Source organism: Saccopteryx leptura, chromosome 4 (assembly GCF_036850995.1).
Source record: "Saccopteryx leptura isolate mSacLep1 chromosome 4, mSacLep1_pri_phased_curated, whole genome shotgun sequence".
Classification (NCBI taxonomy): Eukaryota; Metazoa; Chordata; class Mammalia; order Chiroptera; family Emballonuridae; genus Saccopteryx; species Saccopteryx leptura.
Window position 1 is genome coordinate 142,920,335 of NC_089506.1, and position 18,836 is coordinate 142,939,170.

The following is an 18,836-nucleotide window of genomic DNA, read 5'->3' on the forward strand; positions in this document are numbered from 1 at the left end:
GCTACTTGAGTAATTACTGGTCCTGAATATAGAGTTTTTCATTGAAATCAACATCTGCATTTAAAATATTAGTTATAACTTTTGAGGAGTATTAAAATATTTATAGAAATATGGCATTTTAAAGATCAAAGATTCAGGTATCTGGAATCTCCAAATTGGAATTCCATTTTATATGAAATGTCCTCAAAATAACTTTTTAGTTCATATTGGCACACCTTTATTTGGGATTTAAGCTGGAAAAGTTAATAAAAGAAAGAACAGAAGAAAAGTATATAATAAAAAACAGCTGTAAACTACAAATTTAGGAATTTTGAATGATTTGTTAATTTACTCAAATTTATCCCCATGGGGGGTCATCTAGGACAATAGTTTTCAAAGTGTGATCCATGTGACCTGTGGATACTTGAGACTATTCAAAGGCTTTATGAAGTCAAAACTTTTGCCTGACCTGTGGTGGCGCAGTGGATAAAGTGTAGACCTGGGAACCCTGAGTAGCCGGTTCAAAAAACCCTGGGCTTGCCTGGTCAAGGCACATATGAGAGTTGATGCTTTCTGCACCTCTCCCTTCTCTCTCTCTCTCTCTCTCTCTGTCTCTCTAAAAAAAAACCCAAAAAACTGAATAAAGTTAAAAAAAAATAAAATATTTAAAAAAACAAACAACTTTTTTCATAACAATACTCAGACATCATTTGCCTTTTTGACTGTGACGTTACTCGATGGGACCAAAGCAGTGAACAGTAAAACTGCTGGCGCTGCAGCTAGCACAAATCAAAATAGTGGCACCAAACTACCGTGTCCTTCACTGCCATACTTTTGTAATTAAACAAAAAGAGCCAGTTTCAGATTGTTCTTGATGAGACAGTAAAAAATACTTATTTTAATAAATCCCAGCCCTTGGCTATGACTCTCTTTAATATTCTATGTGATGAAATGGGAAGCATTCATAAAGCACCTCTGCTGTGTACTGAAGTTCAGTGTCTTAAAAAAAGGATTGAGCTCAGAGCTGAACTAGCTACTTCTTTTGTGCACTACATTTTTACTTAAGAGAATGACTGACAGGCAAACGGTGGATATTCAGACTCTAGTATTTGACTTTTTTGTTTTTTAAAGAACAAAGTGAATCTATTACTTACGGGAAATAATTGGCAATATTTATTGCCAATGACAAAATTTGAGCTTTCAAGCAAAAATTAGAATTTTGTAAACCCTAGTATCTGCCATCAGGAGTTTGGCAGTGTTCTAAACACTTAATGACTTCTTGATGAGAATTGTGGTAGTATTAAAGAATGTGATGTTTTGATAATGTACAATGTGTTTACATCTGGAACATCTGCATAGTTCAGTAAACCAGTATTTTCTAAATGATCAATGCACGATATAACAAATTTATGCACAGGTATAAATCCATTTGAAGTATGAGATAGACAAATAGTTGTCATTGAAATAGGTAGAGAGAGTTCATTGGTACACAGTTTTATATTCTACATTGCAACTTAACTTTCAAGAAAATACCACTTGTTGAGTTTTTGTCATATCATATATAATTATTTGAAAGGCTATTAAAATATTCATCACTTTCACAACTACATATTAATAGGAATCCAGATATTCTTCATGTACTTTAAATAAAATATCACATTGCAGTGGCTTAAATGAAGGAACAGACACAAGCCATCAGTTGCAGTTAAGCCACACCTTGAGATTTGCAAAATGTAAAACAAGAATATTTTCACAAAACTTGTTAAAGTTATAATTATTTTTTATATTCTTTGTTACCATGTAATTTTGAGGTATATTATTTTAAAAGAATCAGTGTGTATTTTTAAATATTTCTATTTTAAATATGGTAAATATCAGCAGATATAATCCATATAAATGAAAACCTTTTTAAGGTATTAGTTTTTGGTTTTTTTTTGTATTTTTATGAAGCTGGAAATGGGGAGGCAGTCAGACAGACTCCCGCATGCGCCCGACCGAGATCCACCTGGCACACCCACCAGGGGGCTATGCCCTGTCCATCTGGGGCATTGTTCTATGGCAACCAGAGCCATTCTAGCGCCTGAGGCAGAGGCCGTGGAGCCATCCTCAGCGCCTGGGCCAGCTTTGCTCCAATGGAGCCTTGGCTGCAGGAGGGGAAGAGAGAGACAGAAAGGAAGGAGAGGGGGAGGGGTGGAGAAGTAGATGGGCACCTCTCCTGTGTGCCCTGGCCGGGAATCAAATCTGGGACTCCTGCACGCCAGGCCGACGCTCTACTACTGAGCCAACCGGCCAGGGCCTTAAGGTATCAGTTTTTAAGAAGGTAAAGGGTTGCTGAGAAACCTCCCCCAAACTGAGAACAACTGATGTAGGAAAATGAAAATTTGAATTGTATACATTTTAATTCTACGATATAAATATGTATAAGTTATGAGTCTTTAAAATTTGGATATACCTGTGAAGTTTTTTACGTAAAAACATCTGAAGATTGATGAGATTAAGCAAAGCACTTTAACCTCTTTTGGTTGGTAAAAAATGAAAAATAATATGGAATGAATGTTATGATTTGTGCTTGTAAGATTTTTATTTTTTTTGTTTTTGCTGCTAGTGATACAGAAATAATAACAGAAGTAAAAAAAAAAAAGATTCTTATGACTGCTTTCAACCAATAAATGATACGTGTCACTTCTCATTTCCCTTTTATTTCTTGTTCACATGTACTTCCTTTTTAATCATTCATAAGTATTTCCTTGGATATATTAATTAATGTGGTTGGTTCTAGAAAGGAATAATTTACTTGGTTAAGTGGTAATATCTGCTACTATTCAGCTAGTAAAATATTGGTTACTATTAACAAGGATTGTAGAAATCAAGATAGAATGTACCCAATCTCCCAACCCCACCAAAGGGCTTAAGCAGAGAAAATACTTCTATGTATGAGACACACGCTCACATACACATACACAATACATAGACACAGACAATAGTATGGTGACAGCCAGAGGGAAAGGGGGTGGTGGGAGGTGGAAGTGGGGAAAGAGTAAATAAATGGATGCTAAAGATTTTAATTTAGGTGATATGCATACTATGAAGTGTGCAGAAAATAAAATAAAAGTAAGCTATTAAAAAACTGAATGCAATATTCTTTTTTTATTCAAATAGAGTACATTGAAACTGGTGTCTGCAGGTTTTCTGTTTTTGAATTTGTCCAAGAAACTAAAGCTTCAGGTAGTCTAGCAAAAGTTTTTTAGACTGACCTAATAGAACTTCAGTTTGTGAATATTAAGAGTGAAAGAAAAATTGATAAATATATGACAGCTATGGGTTTTGATATAGGGTCAGTCTTGAAACCTTAAGCCTTCAGAGGCATTTGTTCAAGACTAAAAAAAAAAGTTCAAGGAATTACTGATGGTTTTATATTGATGACATACATCAACAACATACTCCTCCTGTGATTGTGTGGAGATTGAAAACATCTGGATTCCAGTGGAAAGAAACTAGGTAATGTATGTATCACTCTACTTAGAAATTGATAAAAAATAAGCAGGTGTTCTCATAATACTATATGTCCTTTGGTAACACTTTTAGAGAAAGAATGCTGTGCTTGTTGGGTCATAGATGTCTGAATGAATTAAATAGAAACGATTTTAAAAATAGAAATAGAAATGTTTTTAATGAGAAAAATGTTAATTCTTGTAAGCATCTTCAAGACAGGCTAATTATGCTTATTTAAAATAAACTTTTTCTAAAGGAAGTATATCCTTATTAAAGTAAGTATATGTGTAATGAATTATTTATTTTATGTATATAATTTTATATTTAACTTATCTTGAAGACAGTAATAACATTGAAATTGAAATTTTCAAGATAAGCTTTCTTGGAGTTATATACCCCAAATACACATGTAATTATTGTTTACAAAAATTCTAATTTGAATCTAACAATAACCCAGGCATATAGATAGTGCAGGCACCTTCATTAAATTCATTTTACCTGTGAGGAAATTAAGATTCATATTTGTAATTGTGAAAAGTTTTACATGTAGATAATGCCAGAAATGTGGTATGGTACACAATTACTCAAATGTCCATGTTTAAATTTTTTTTTTTTTATGACAGAGACAGACAAAGGGAGGGACAGATGAGGACAGACAGACAGGAAGGGAGAGAGATGAGAAGCATCAATATTTCGTTGCAGCTCCTTAGTTGTTCATTGATTGCTTTCTCATATGTGCCTTGACCAGCGGGCTATAGTAGAGGGAGTGATCCCTTGCTCAAGCCAGTGACCTTGGGCTCAAGCCAGCAACCATGGGGTCATGTCTACGATTCTGTGTTCAAGCTGGGCCCACGATCAAGCCAGTGAGCCTGCACTCAAGCCGGCGGCTTCGGGGTTTCCAACCTGGGTCCTCTATGTCTGACTCTCTGTCCACTGGGCCACCACCTGGTCAGGCCATGTTTAAAAATTTTAATTTCAGTAACTTTATAATTGCTATTTTCAGTTTCTTAAAAGGAGATATGTTCATTGTTCATAACGAATTAGAAGATGGATGGATGTGGGTTACGAATCTAAGAACAGATGAACAGGGCCTTATTGTTGAAGACCTGGTAGAGGAGGTGGTAAGTTTTGTTCTGTTCTTTCAAAATTTGCAATTTTTTTGTAAAATTGTGTAATTTGTCTGTAATCAAGCAAATTATCTATGCATACATTTTTATTTATGAAAAACCTGAATTCACAAGTACAAGGACTTATTATTAAAATGTATCAGTAATTGCTATTTATGGTAAAAAAAAATAACCAAATTCGCATGTTTTAATCTGTATTTGCCAATTTTCAGAAGGTTTTTATGAGTTTCTTAGAATTGAAAATGTATTAATATTTGTGCTTATTTGTGTTTCTTTTTGTCTTGATCTCCCCCATAAATGTTATGTCAATGATCATTAAATCTCAAATTCTTTATCTCTCAAATATATGCATAATTTTCTAATAACCTTGGAAAAACTCAGTTATGTTACAAATATATTACCCATGGTTCTACATTTTAAATATTCCACTTATTTTTATTGTTATCACATAATACATTATTAACAACAGTATAAATAATCATGTTTTTAAATTTTTAGATAGGTCATCATTTGCATTTCAGGAATATACTCAGACATCACTGAAACATAGCAAATGTTATTTTACAAATTTGGGATTTAACCTTTCCTTTTGGATTTGTCCAGTGAAAAGGATTGGATTTTTATTATCTTTTAAAACCCTCAGAGCTACTGTTTTTAAATGATACCATGAATTTAGATATAAGCTCTGAAACCCGTGTCCCAGGAAGACAGCAGTGGAAAATTCTTGCTATTAGTTTTCTCTTCTGCCTATTCTGGCAGCCAGATCTTGATATGGAGAAGTAAAACATCTGAGGAAAAATAGAAGGAGTTAAGGGAATGGTATTATACAGTCCATAGTCATAGTCACATAGTTACAGTAGGAAAGCTGGGATTAGAATTCTTACTGTATTCTATAGTAGGAGAGATATTCCATATAGGCGAGAATGTTCAAACTGAGGACACTTACTCTATATATTTTACTACAAAATTTCTTAGTTAAAACTTTATGTTGGATTTTCTTCTCCCTACTCTAATATCCCTCCCCCCATTATTCTGATTTTTTTTCTTTTTTTTCTTTTTTTCTTTTTTTGTATTTTTCCGAAGCTGGAAATGGGGAGAGACAGTCATACAGACTCCCGCATGCGCCCGACCAGGATCCACCCAGCACGCCCACCAGGGGACGAGGCTCTGCCCACCAGGGGGCGATGCTCTTCCCCTCCGGGGCGTCGCTCTGCTGCGACCAGAGCCACTGTAGCGCCTGGGGCAGAGGCCAAGGAGCCATCCCCAGCGCCCGGGCCATCTTTGCTCCAATGGAGCCTTGGCTGCAGGAGGGGAAGAGAGAGACAGAGAGGAAGGAGGGGGGAGGGAGTGGAGAAGCAAATGGGCGCTTCTCCTATGTGCCCTGGCCGGGAATCGAACCTGGGACCTCTACACGCCAGGCCGACGCTCTACCGCTGAGCCAACCGGCCAGGGCCTATTCTGATTATTTAAAGGAATTATATTATAGTTGAACTTTTCTTGAGCTGTTGGAATTCTGGGTCAAATTTAACAAGATAAACTTTAATAAGGATAAGTGAAAATTATCCATGAGTATAGAAAGAAAATTGCTCCTTATAAGATAAGGAGAGGTGATCTAATGCCATTACAAGGAAAGAAAAGAAAAAGTTAATAACTCAGTATGAGTCAACAATGTGACGTGGCTGCTAAGAATGAATATATTATTACCTAGAATTAATAGTAGCCTAGTTTCAAGTTGGAGTTATAAACAATTTTTACTCCAATATTCAGAATAATTTTTCATAATGATACTCATTGGAACACAGTGATTCTTTGTAGATCAAAAAGCCATTGGAGATTGTCTAGATTTCAGGCATTCAGTTGATGGTTGGATTTAAGGAATTTCCCATTCTGAAATTCTAATTACTGTTCTCCAAGCACATTTAGACTTTTTATATCTTAGCTCTAGAATGTAAGCCTCTGAGTTTTGTGTCTGATTCAGTGATGTATCCCATTTCCTGGAATAGTGTCTGACATTAGTAGGCATTTAGTAGGTAAATGTTTATTGTTTGAATGATTGTCTCTATACCTATTCTTTTCCCTCTTCCTCGACATTCCTGCCCTGCTAGACTGCCTTATAAAATTAATCTTTATCCATTCAATTTAGGTGTTGCCTTTTCTTTCATAGATTTTTTATTTATTTCTAGGTTTAGGCTAACTTGTTTTCTCATGTGTCAATAGCACCTTACTTTTATATTCCATTACATTGTAAAAAATTGATTGTGTAAACCTCTTCTGTAGAGATTAACTCCTTATGGACAATGATAATCTAATTTGTTATGTAATGATTTTTAGCATACAGCTTTGTATATAATAGGCATTCAGTGAGTGATTTTAATTTAGTTAGGTATTCAAAAAATTTTTTTTAATTTATTGATTTTAGAAAGAGAGAGGAAGGGCTTGATAGAGAGACATCAGTTTGTTTTTCCACTTATCTATGCATTCATTGGTTGATTCTTGTATGTGACCTGACTGGGGATCGAACCCACAACCTTGGCGTATCAGGATGATGCCCTCTCTAACTGAATTACCTGGCCAGGGCTGGTTAGATGTTTAGTAAGTAAGAAACAAATTGAGAGAAGTAAATCCATGTACAGTTAGACCATTTTTCTACTCTATTATTATTTAATGAAAACTCAGTGCCAGATACTGTGCTTGGTACTAGGACTACAGTTTAACACAGGGGTCCCCAAACTACGGCCTGCGGGCCACATGCGGCCCCCTGAGGCCATTTATCCGGCCCCCACCACACTTCCGGAAGGGGCACCTCTTTCATTGGTGGTCAGTGAGAGGAGCATAGTTCCCATTGAAATACTGGTCAGTTTGTTGATTTAAATTTACTTGTTCTTTATTTTAAATGTTATATTTGTTCCTGTTTTGTTTTTTTACTTTAAAATAAGATATGTGCAGTGTGCATAGGGATTTGTTCATAGTTTTTTTTATAGTCCGGCCCTCCACTGGTCTGAGGGACAGTGAACTGGCCCCTGTGTAAAAAGTTTGGGGACCCCTGGTTTAACATATACAAGGTGGGGAAATAGTAGGTTTACAGTTATTCATGTGAAAAATAATACAATAATTAACTGTGTTTTGTGCACTCACAACAGTAAACCTGTTTTTTCTCCACCCTGTTTATTCAGTGAAAATTATATGCCCACTCTTGTGTTCGTGATTGTATTGGTGATGAGTGTTAACAGAAGCGCTAACAGTTTAAGATGCTTATATCAGTATAATAGAGTAACACTGGTGTATATTAAATATGTGATAGGATTGTCAAGTAGAGTAAGGTAAAGTTCAAAGATGATGAAAAAAGAATGTTCTTCCTATTCAAAGTAAAAGTTTGTATTTACATTTTAGGGATTCATTGTTTTAGAAGATGGTATTTGAGATAGATCCAGCCTAGATGGTTTAGATTTTAACTAACAGGAAGCAGGGAGTGGAAAGGACGTTGTAGGTAATAAAGAACAAGCAACAGTATTGGGAGAATATAGATTAGCAAAATAGGTAGTTATGTGTGACAATGATATAGATACCTAAAGAGAACTGATAGTGTGAGACTAGAAACATAGACTTGATTTGGTTGTAAACTGAGGAATTTGTAGGCAGTTAGAGGGATAATACGGGTTTAATTTTTAAAAGTGGTTTTTATTTGTTTTGCTGTTTCTTAAGTTCAGGCAAATTGATAAATTCATTGTGGTGGAGTTGGGCACAGAGATAATTACTTGTTGGGCTGCTAAATAGTTTAATAAAAGGGAGGAAAAGGGCCTGAATTAGAATAATCACAGTAAGAGAGTAAGGAAAGAGTTTTAGGAAGATAATTCTGGAATAGAAACATCTTTTCATATATCTATAAATTGATATAAAGGGCAAGGTAGAGATGTTTGAAGGTATAATTTTTATTTTTAATAAAAATAGATTAATAGTTAATTATATAAAATACTATCTTAATGTCTTCCCTTTTAGGGCCGGGAAGAAGATCCACATGAAGGCAAAATGTGAGTTTGAGTTAATTATTAAAAGGAAAAAAATATTATAAGCCTACTAATTAGATAACTTCAGCCAAAAAATATTTTGAAAGAAAATGGATACTTTTGGAGTTGACTTAAATTTAATTTGGCTCAGAAACTGCTGTTTAAATATTTTCTTAAGGACCTAGTGATAAAATCTTATTTTTAAATAATGAAGGTGGCTTCTACCTATATAGAACTTTTATATGACCAAACTATTCAAAATTCCTCACATTTTAATTTTCTTATTGACTTATAAATAGCATTTTTGGTTTTTGTCACAGGGCTTTTATGCATTTTATGGTTTAGGTATTTGGGGGAACAGAGAACTTTTCTTCAAGATCATGGTTCTTTACCATATTAATAAGATTCCACAAGGACTCTCTGTCCATAATTTTTTAAAGCAGATTTTAAGTATCTTGGAAGGTCTAATTCAAAGACCAGGTATTATTATTACCCCTGCTACTTGCCACATTCATCTTTTATATTCCGGAAGTTATTAGCTGTAACCAGTAACCTTTTAATGGGAAATCATTCCATGTGCTGTTTCACCTTTGCTTTAATTTTATTACTGTCCTTGAAGATCTTAACCCTAATCCCAATTCTATTTGACTCATTTTAATGGACTATTTTATCTTCAAATATCTTTTCAGTGGAACATTTTTTCTTGCTGTTCTGTCAGCATTAATGGATGGAATTTAAGGCTTACCTCTCAAATGTTTGCTTATTTGGTTCTGATCTTTAGAAAAAAACATTAAACTGAACAGTCCTCTTAAAGTAATTTTATTTAGTTCCCCACCCTTCTTTAAGTGGAACATATGAGATATTTTTCTGAATTCATTTTCTCTATCATTCAGTGTAGCTGCAAAATAAGCTCCATCAGTGAGACTGCATTAGTTTGAACTTTCCCCACTACTTCTATCAGGAGTTACAAATTCTAGTTAATGTCTGGTGGTACATACAGATAATGGAAGCAAATAAAATGGGTCAGGTGTATATGTTCCCATTTTTCTCAAATTACAATAATCTTCATCTTTCTTCTTTTCTCTGTTGATAGAGATTAAGGTCATGGAACTACCAGTATTTCTCTACCAAAAGAAAAGAACACTGTCATTCTACATTAGGGAAGACTGGGATGTCAAAATTAGAAAGTATTTGCCTGCAGTATGGTGACTACTCTAACTGATATGTGCAAGAATGGGCATCTAGTGTTGTGTGAAATCCTCTTGTATTTCCAGAGCTGCTGGAAAGCTATATTATTATCCCTATTAAAACTAATACCATATATTTATTTGAAAGACGAAAACATGTCAAATGCTAGTAAAATGTCCAATGCCATTTATTTAAAGCTATATTCAGTTTTCTCTTAGCATGAAATATTAATCCCACTGTCACCTGGAAATTTTTTTAATTTACTACCGTTGTGATTATTGATTGTTTAACATCATTTTCTACTCATTAGGTATTTAGTGTAAGCTAAATCTACATTGTTGATTTATGTATTTGTCAGTTTCTAATTTCTTAAGGTGGAGACTGGCAGTGAGGCATCCTCAGTAATGTTCATTATTGCCTTTGAGATTAAATAAGCAGTATAACTTTCACTGTGGTTTATTCAGCTCCCTGTTTCTATGATATAGGTGCCAAGTCCTCATAATTTTATCTTTTAAAACACTTCATAAACCTGTGCCTTCTTCTCAATCTTAAACAACTGTATTCTAGTTCAGGTCCATTATATCTCTCACCAGCACTTGATGTAGCAGCAACCTCTAAGTTGGTCTTCCTTAATGCTTTAGTCTGCAGATCCTTTCTTCAGTGGCCAGAATCTTCCACCTAAAACACATACCTAACTGTATCGCTTTTTCACTTAGAATTTTAATTGGTTCTCTACCATCTTTACCTTAGTTGAGCCTAAAGGGATCCTCTGATCTAACTCTTGTGTCCTTTCCTACTCCTATTGCTTGTCACTTCTGGTATTATACTCTTCAGCTTGTGGATTGCAGATGCATAATATGTTTTTTATTCTTTCTTCAAGCTACTTCCTAGGCCCGAAATTCCCTCCGTTGTTTTTGGTCAATTCCTGTTCTTATTTAAAGGCTTAACTCATTTTTCACTCTTCCCAAGAAGTCTTCCTTTACCTTCTCCAGTCACAGAATCGGTGCCCTTCTCTGTCAGTCTAACAGTGTCTGCAGCACACAGCTCTCGCTGGGCCTTATATATTTTCTATATTATTTTTATAATTATACTGTATTTCTGTCCCTTTTTCTTACCAGTATGTGGTAAGAAAAACAGATTCTTTTAAAAAAACAGATTCATCTTTCTATATTTGGTGCAGCCCATGTGCTTGAAATACATACATGTTACATAATAAATGTATGAATGAAGAAACTCAAATCTAATCCTTCCAGAAAACAACATTGCCAATTTGTTCTCTAAACTCCATTTGTTTTCTACCCTCCTTTGAATTTCTTTTCGTTTTTTCTAGCTATAAAAATATAGGATTGGCCTTTGCATTTGCTCTGAGAACCTCAGGAATCTGAATTAGTGAGTTAATGTTTGGCATAGAGTTAAAGAGAGAATTTTAAAAGTTTAACACTTCATTCATTCACATTTTATGTGAAAGGTAAACATTTAGTTACATTTTAATACTTTGATCAGTAATAGTATGGATAGTTTAAACACGTGAACAGTCTCTAAACCTGTAACATTGGGTTTTAGAGCTCTTAACCTCTTTCAGTCTGGTAGTATTTTTACTTTCCAACTTAGTTTTTAAGCCACTATTAAAAACATTTGTAGACCCTAACAATGTATGACAAAGTAGTAGAGTTGATGTGGAATTGTCAGCTTGGGATTGAGTGTTAATCAGCAAATAGATAACAGTACTTCAAGTAAATAAGAGATTTCAAGCAATTCATTTACTAGCAGAAATTTTATACCAGATATGTCATTTTATTTTAAATAAAATTCAGTTAGTGACTATGCTATGGTTGACTATAATGACATTTATGATAACTTCTAAAGGCTTATTTTAAGTATACAGAATATAAAGTGTTCTAGCAATCTAATTTGCTAGGTTATTAGCCCAAATAGAATTAGGAATACTAAGTCATTCTTTTTCAGTTCTTGATAGTGGAATTTATTCTTTCTCATCTTAATTTTTCAGATTTTTCAATAAAGTATGAATCAGATTTGTTGGTTTTATTTGAAGAGAGAACTTACCATATGGAAATTCACTTTGAGAGAATAAGAGAATTTATTCCCTTTTTTGCCCTGGATAATTCTGTAGTGGCCTCGACCTGTACCACTTTTCCCTCCCAATAGGAAGAAAAGAGAAAGCTATCTATGATGTAAGGGTGTAGCAGTTTGTCATTATCAGAATTAAAATCATGGCTGTTATTGTATTGGTAATTAATATGGAAATTGTAGTTCATACTAGATAGCCTCTAATTTTTCTTGTTGAAATTATGCATATTTATAAAGTATAGTAACATAGAAAAAGGAGTAATTGATCAATTGTGTTGCATTTATTTTATTATGTCAGCTTGAATCACTTTTTTTGTTTAGTTTTGATTGTATAACAGCCAAAAAGATTTTTGATTTACATATTTAATTTGTTCTTTTTTTAAGATGGTTCCATGGGAAAATTTCCAAACAAGAAGCTTATAATTTACTAATGACAGGTACTTGTATATTCACTTACCTTTTCTGATATCTGTTTAAAAAGAATAAAAAAAACAAACCAACTATTTTTTATGTATTTTGCCTATAACATTCACTTGATATTTATGCACATTGTAAAATTTCTTACCCAGCACTGAAAAACTGGTGTTTGTATTTTTTGGTGTGTTTAGTTGAAAACATGCATGCAGTATAATGTTCAGTGGAATGGGTGTTCCTTCTGCCCTAGTCCCCTGTCCTCTTCCCCAGAAGCAGTATCAGATGAGAGGTTTTTCCCCTGAAGTTTTCTGTGTCTCCTTCACCCCTAACTACATCAGTATACATACCATTCCACACATACTCATAGGAACATGCAACATGTTAGGATATATTTTGGGAGATCATTTCATATCTGCATATATAAATTTTCATTCTTTTAATGACTATGAGCCCATGAGCTTTCCATTGTATTAAAACCAGAATTTACAATCAGTCTCTAATAGAGGAATATTATGTGGTTTTCTTTTTTTCTTTGCTGTTCAGCTGCAGCAAATGTTATTGCATTTATCTTTGTGCACTTAGAGAATTATATAATTGGGCCTTATTTAAAATATATCATTTGAACATTTCCCAACTGTTGTTATAGAGATATACAAAGTAAAAATTGATTTGTATTCTGAATTTATATTTAAAACAAAAGCCATCATATCATCATTCTAACTAAACAGTTAAGACTGAATTAACTTACCAAGTATTTCTTCAGTAGACCATACCATATTAGGATCTGAGACAAGTTTACATGTAATCTATAATTTAGAAGTCTTAGTTCTTTAAAAACAACTACAGTTCCAATAGTTTCTATAGTAAATAAACTACTGATTGTTAAGGATGTGGCATATTTAGCCTGTATTCCCTAACTGTGCTTAGATTGTTTTTTCAAGGTTGACAAGTATAGACATTATTAACCAGAAGTCACTGCTGTAAACTTCTGCCTTGTATTTTTATATAATAAAGACAAGCAATATCATGAGTGGTTGTGACTCATAAACCAGAAAAAAATTTTAAATGTCTTGAAATTATCTTTATTATAAAACAATTTTATGGTGAAAATTAGCATATGTTTATGACTTTTGAAGGTACTTTTGTAATTATAGTACTTAACACTTCTTTTTCATTTGATAATTAGGTAATAAAACTAACAGCTTAATTTTTACAGTTGGCCAAGTCTGCAGTTTCCTTGTGAGGCCCTCAGATAATACTCCTGGTGACTATTCACTTTATTTTCGGACTAGTGAAAATATTCAGCGATTTAAAATATGTCCAACACCGAACAATCAGTTTATGATGGGAGGCCGATATTATAACAGGTAAATTATGAGAAATCTTTAGTTATCTCTTACTTTTGGCAAAAGTAGTTGAAATGTCAGTAAATAATTATTATATTAGATTCAGAATTAAAGTTTGAAATTAAAATTTAAAGTTAAAAGACCTTTAATAACTTAGTAGTAATGTCCAAGAATTCTTTAGACATTTTCCAACATGAATATAAGTTAATAATTTGTTTTCTTCAAACAATTTATATAATTTTATGTACTCACAACTATAAACCTACTTTTGCCTCACCCTGTATCCATTCCAGCTATTCTGTCCATAGGAAGAACTATGAAAAAAATGAAGTATGTCCACTTGTCTATATCTGTATTTCAATTATTGAATCAGTAGGAAGAACATGAATAAAATCAAGTGGGAGATTAATAGACTCGTTTCCTAGAGGGAATCTCTAAAATACCCATTCTTTTAATGTATTAAAGGAATGTTTAAAATTTTAGGATTTAAATATTCAAGATAATAGAATGGCCTACTGATTATAGAGAAACACAGTTTTTATTTTTTAAAAACTCATGTCATGCTAAACTTTGTGTTAAAATATTTGTCAATTGGTTTTGGTTTTGCTTATATTTCCCAAATATTAAGAATATTTTATATCACTTTTTATCAAAATAATCAGTAAGCCATTCCTGCTGTAGCAGCAATCATACATGTAAGATTTGCTCTTGGTCTTTTTTTAAAATTTATGTTTTATGACCAAACTCTCTATTATTATTATTATTTATATAATAAATTTCTTAAGTATACCTGAACTCACTACTTGCTAATAAATGCCATTTCTGTCACTTCTTCCTTTCATTCTGAGAAATACTCTTATTAAAAATTTTAAATGTAGACTTTTAATTCCTTTCTTATGTAACAGTACTCTTAAGTATGTGTATGGAAAAGTTGAGTCTCTGATTAAGGTATTCTGATTGTAAACCAATATTGAGAAATATCTCTGTTTTTCTAAAATAATATAACTATTATGATCATATATCTTATTAATGTATTCTGGTTATATGCTTTGAAAAAACTGATGAATAGATAATCTTTGCTAACAGGGTATTCCTGTATTTTCAAGATTCGCATTTTTTATGAGACAATTTATGTTAATATAAATATTCATTTTTATTTTAAACAGCATAGGGGACATCATAGATCACTATCGGAAAGAACAAATTGTTGAGGGTTATTATCTTAAGGAACCTGTACCATTGCAGGTCAGTGTTGTTTTTTTTCCTTTTGCAATAATTAGCATTTTATTTCAAAATGCATTTTTGGTAGTATGTTTATATGTACATACTCATGCGTTTAAAATTAGTTAAAATTAAAACCTGTGGGTTATTTAAATTCTTTCAGAAAATAAATAGTAAGAGAATCTCTTAGTTTTTGTTTACATATTGGTTCTAGATAATTAGGAAGTCCTTATGGTTTTTGAGAATGGAAGCATTGGTGGGGGCAGAAGCTGAGTTGCACTGGGTTAAGGAGTTAGTTTATTGAAAGCTAAATAGTATAGACAGCTAGGAGAAATCACAGCTAGGTATATCTAGGTGAGCTTGGAAACTAAAGAAACAAACAAAAAAAATAAGATAGCTAGAAGCAAATGTAAGATCCAGAGTGAATAAACTTTTTCTTTGTTTATTTGTGTAGGTTTATGGTAAGAGAGATCTGCGCATGTCTGTATACTCTGGGTAAAGACAGTTATACAAAGAAGAGTGACATTGGTGATTGAGGGATGGGTAGTGGCCATGACTGATATACTAGTTCCTAGAAAAGGCAGAGTGACTAAAATCCAGAACATGAGAGGAAAACCGGCCTTGAACAAGTGAGCCTGTTGAATATTAGTTGCTTAATGCATAGGGAGATTAATTAGCCTCTGTTTCCTTCTTATAATGCTTTCTGAAGTTTGTGGGTAAAGGTTGTAGTAGAAGTTAAAAAAGGGTGTAGCCACATGCTACTTAGTAGTGGGGATGCATTTTGAGAAAGCGTTGTTAGGTGATAGGGTCTTTTCGCCATCATCCTAGAGTATATTTACACAAACCTCGATGGTGTAGCCTACTATTCACTTAGGCCATATAGTACAGTCTGTTGCTCCTAGGCTACAAACCTGTACAGCATGCTACTGTACATGTTACTGTACAAACCACATGAGATTAAATCAAGCACAAGCGAAATGATAGAGTCAAGAGGTGTAGTAAACATGAGATGTATGAGATTTTTGAAGGCATAGCACAGCATAGTGTGTTATAGTAAATTTTTTTTTGTAAGTAGAGTCTAAAATAAAAATACAGTAAATACATAAATCAGTAACAGCCATTTATTATCAAGTATTGTGTACTGTACATAATTCTATGTGCTGAGACTTATATGACTGACAGTACAGTAGGTTTGTTTACAAGTATCATTGCAAACACGTGGTTGAGTATTACACTGTCACATTATGACAGCTACAACATCTATGGTGTGACTAGACGATAGGAATTTTTCAGCTCCATTGTTGTCTTCTGGCTCTACCATCATATATGTGATCCATTGTTGACCAAATGGTCATTAGGCGATGCTCAGCTGTACTTGAAGAGAGTGATTTATGATTTTTCTCTGTGGAAAATAAAGGGACATAAAGAAGGAATGTGAGAGGTTTTGCATATGCAGCTAAACTTGTCCAGTGCTTTGTAGTGTCTCTAACTTCCTTTTTTCTCTTCCTAACAAGCTAGTTTGAGATGGCTATACCTAATACTCATTGCAGTTGCTGAGGGGGAAATGATCCTAATGCTTAATACAAATTCAAGAACTATAATCATAATCTTGTCACATTTTAATATAGGTGGGCAAAAGTAGGTTTACCGTTGTCTTATGGAAAATGACACAACTATTAATAACATGATGGTACAACAATAAACTATGCTTTTGTACTCACAGCTGTAAACCTACTTTTGCCCACCTGTATGTCTTGGTTCATTTCCTCATGCTTTTCTGGTGGAATGTAAGGTCCACAAGAGCAGGAGTTTTGTGTTGTATTCTCAGTGCCTAGAATGGTAACAGTATCTGGCATTAGATATTCAATCATATTCATTTAGTGAATGAATGTCTGCTCTAGCAGAAAGTACCCACTTCACCCTCTGTATTATCACTAATGTCTCTGATCTCATGGTGCTTGTTGCTATTTCCATGTCACTCTCTTCCTCTCTGCCTATATTAGCTGCTAGTTTAAGGTCCATCTGAAGTTTTACTTCCTCCTTGATATCTTAAATAACTCATCAGCTTTACTGGACCACTGTTGTTGGCAGTTCTGGCAGACCTTGACTATTCACTATTCTAATTACTGCATATGTAAAACTAATTTTTTTTTTTTTCTTAAACCACATAGTGTTGTCTAGGCTTTCTAGAAATCATTGCTCAGGATCTTTTTTATTAGGGGTCAGAGATCCGTTTACCTCCAAATGACAGATCCTGTGACTCATTCCCATTGCTATACCCTTAATTCTGATTCATATTGGCTGCCTGAGTTAATGATGCTTTAAATTTGTTTCATAAGTTCACAAAATTTATTGGTCTACAAATTGTCATACATTTTTTTTCCATCATGAATTTGTGCTTAGAATTTTCTAATTCTTAAAATTAGGAAAATAATGGTGTGACAGTTAATAGCAAGTGACATCTAATAAACTTTTTGTACTTAAGTTATAAGGTTGTTTTAAAAATTATTTCAAAATGCAGTGTGATTCACTCTTGTTACAATTTCATACATGAACAAACTTTAAATTGTTGTTACAAGTGTAAGTGCCTTGAATGTATTAAATACTTCAGAAATAAGATGCTGATTACAAAGCAATTTGTTTACTACATAAAAACCATTACGTGCTGTTTGAAGTATATTAGTTCAGGTCTGGAGTAAAAGTAAATTACAGTAGACTCATGCCTACCCTTCCCGGCAAGACTCTCATAGAGATACAAAGACTAGTAATACCCTTTTATTAGTGGAAAAACTGGTTAGCTAGAAAGTCAGTTCACTTTCCATGAGGTGAGCCTACAAACCCCGACTCAGGAAAGAGCTGTAACAAAAAGAGCATAGGCCTAGCTTGGTCTGCGGGCTTTGCGGAACTGACACTTCTGAGACAGACATTAGAAAAAAGAAGCAGTCTTTTGAGACAGTTCATCCCACAATAAAAGTAACAGTTCTCAAGCATTATATGTTTTAGGCACTGTTTTTTAAAAGAATTAATTAAAAGTATTTAAATTTTTTAATGAGTTGATAAGTTGATACTATAATTATACCTTTTTTATAGATAGGGAAATTTACCTGAGAGGCTAAGTAAATTATTTAAACCGGCGGTTCTCAACCTGTGGGTCGTGACCCCGGCGGGGGTCAAACGACCAAAACACAGGGGTCGCCTAAAGCCATGGTCGTTTGACCCCCGCCGGGGTCACGACCCACAGGTTGAGAACCGCTGATTTAAACCATCAAGTCATTCTTGATTATTTTGTTTTCTCCTATACTCTATAGCCAAACTCACAGGAACATCATGCTGACTCTGCCTTCACAATATATCTAGACTATCACCATGGCCGGAATCTGACTTACCTGTTTCTATCCTTGCCCCCTTAACCCTTTACATTGCACAACAGGCAGAGAAATACATTTCTAATATGAGTCAGTTCGTGTCAGTCCACTCTTTAATACTTGCAGATATTCTACATTTCATTCACAGTAAAAGCCAAAGTCCTAACAAGGGCATCTAAGACACTAGAGTGACGTTCCATTAGTTTTATATATTTCTCTCTCTCTGCTACCCTTCTCTCTCACTTGTCTCCACTCATACTTCTGTCTTTTAAAATATGCCAGGTTGTTTGTCCTAGTTTTCACTTCGCCAAAAGGGTTTTTTTCTCAAGTATCCTCTTGCTGTACTCTTAGTTCTTTCACATTTTGCTCAAAACTTAGCCTCACAGAGGGTTACCATACACCTTATTGAATACTACTACTTGACCTACCCTGTAAACCACTTACCATCTGTGAACATATAATTTATTATCTTTGTCCCTCATTAGAATACAAGTTATTTGGGGGTAAGAATCTGATTTGTTTACTAATATATCTCAAGAACCAGAACAATGCCTGGTACTCAACACACATTTATCAAATTAATTTATTAAGTGGAATATTTCTAGTCATTAA

The 18,836-nt window shown here is 33.8% G+C and overlaps 2 protein-coding genes across 4 annotated transcripts in view; one reads left to right on the forward strand and one right to left on the reverse strand.

The window, feature by feature from the left end:
- Positions 1-18,836, forward strand: part of RASA1 (RAS p21 protein activator 1) — a 122,503-nt gene that overhangs the window by 66,641 nt on the left and 37,026 nt on the right. The window contains exons 5-9 of the mRNA XM_066381795.1: positions 4,475-4,592; positions 8,595-8,626; positions 12,263-12,315; positions 13,509-13,659; positions 14,805-14,883. Coding sequence (XP_066237892.1) covers positions 4,475-4,592; positions 8,595-8,626; positions 12,263-12,315; positions 13,509-13,659; positions 14,805-14,883 — 433 coding nt within the window. The remainder of the gene's footprint in view (positions 1-4,474; positions 4,593-8,594; positions 8,627-12,262; positions 12,316-13,508; positions 13,660-14,804; positions 14,884-18,836) is intronic.
- CCNH (cyclin H) overlaps positions 15,997-18,836 on the reverse strand; it is a 71,536-nt gene continuing 68,696 nt past the window's right edge. The window contains exon 9 of one of the 3 annotated variants that reach the window (XM_066381800.1): positions 15,997-16,261. In XM_066381800.1, the coding sequence (XP_066237897.1) occupies positions 16,214-16,261 (48 nt within the window). In that variant the 3' untranslated portion in view covers positions 15,997-16,213. The remainder of the gene's footprint in view (positions 16,262-18,836) is intronic. The other 2 variants (XM_066381801.1, XM_066381796.1) reach the window with 2 other exon arrangements.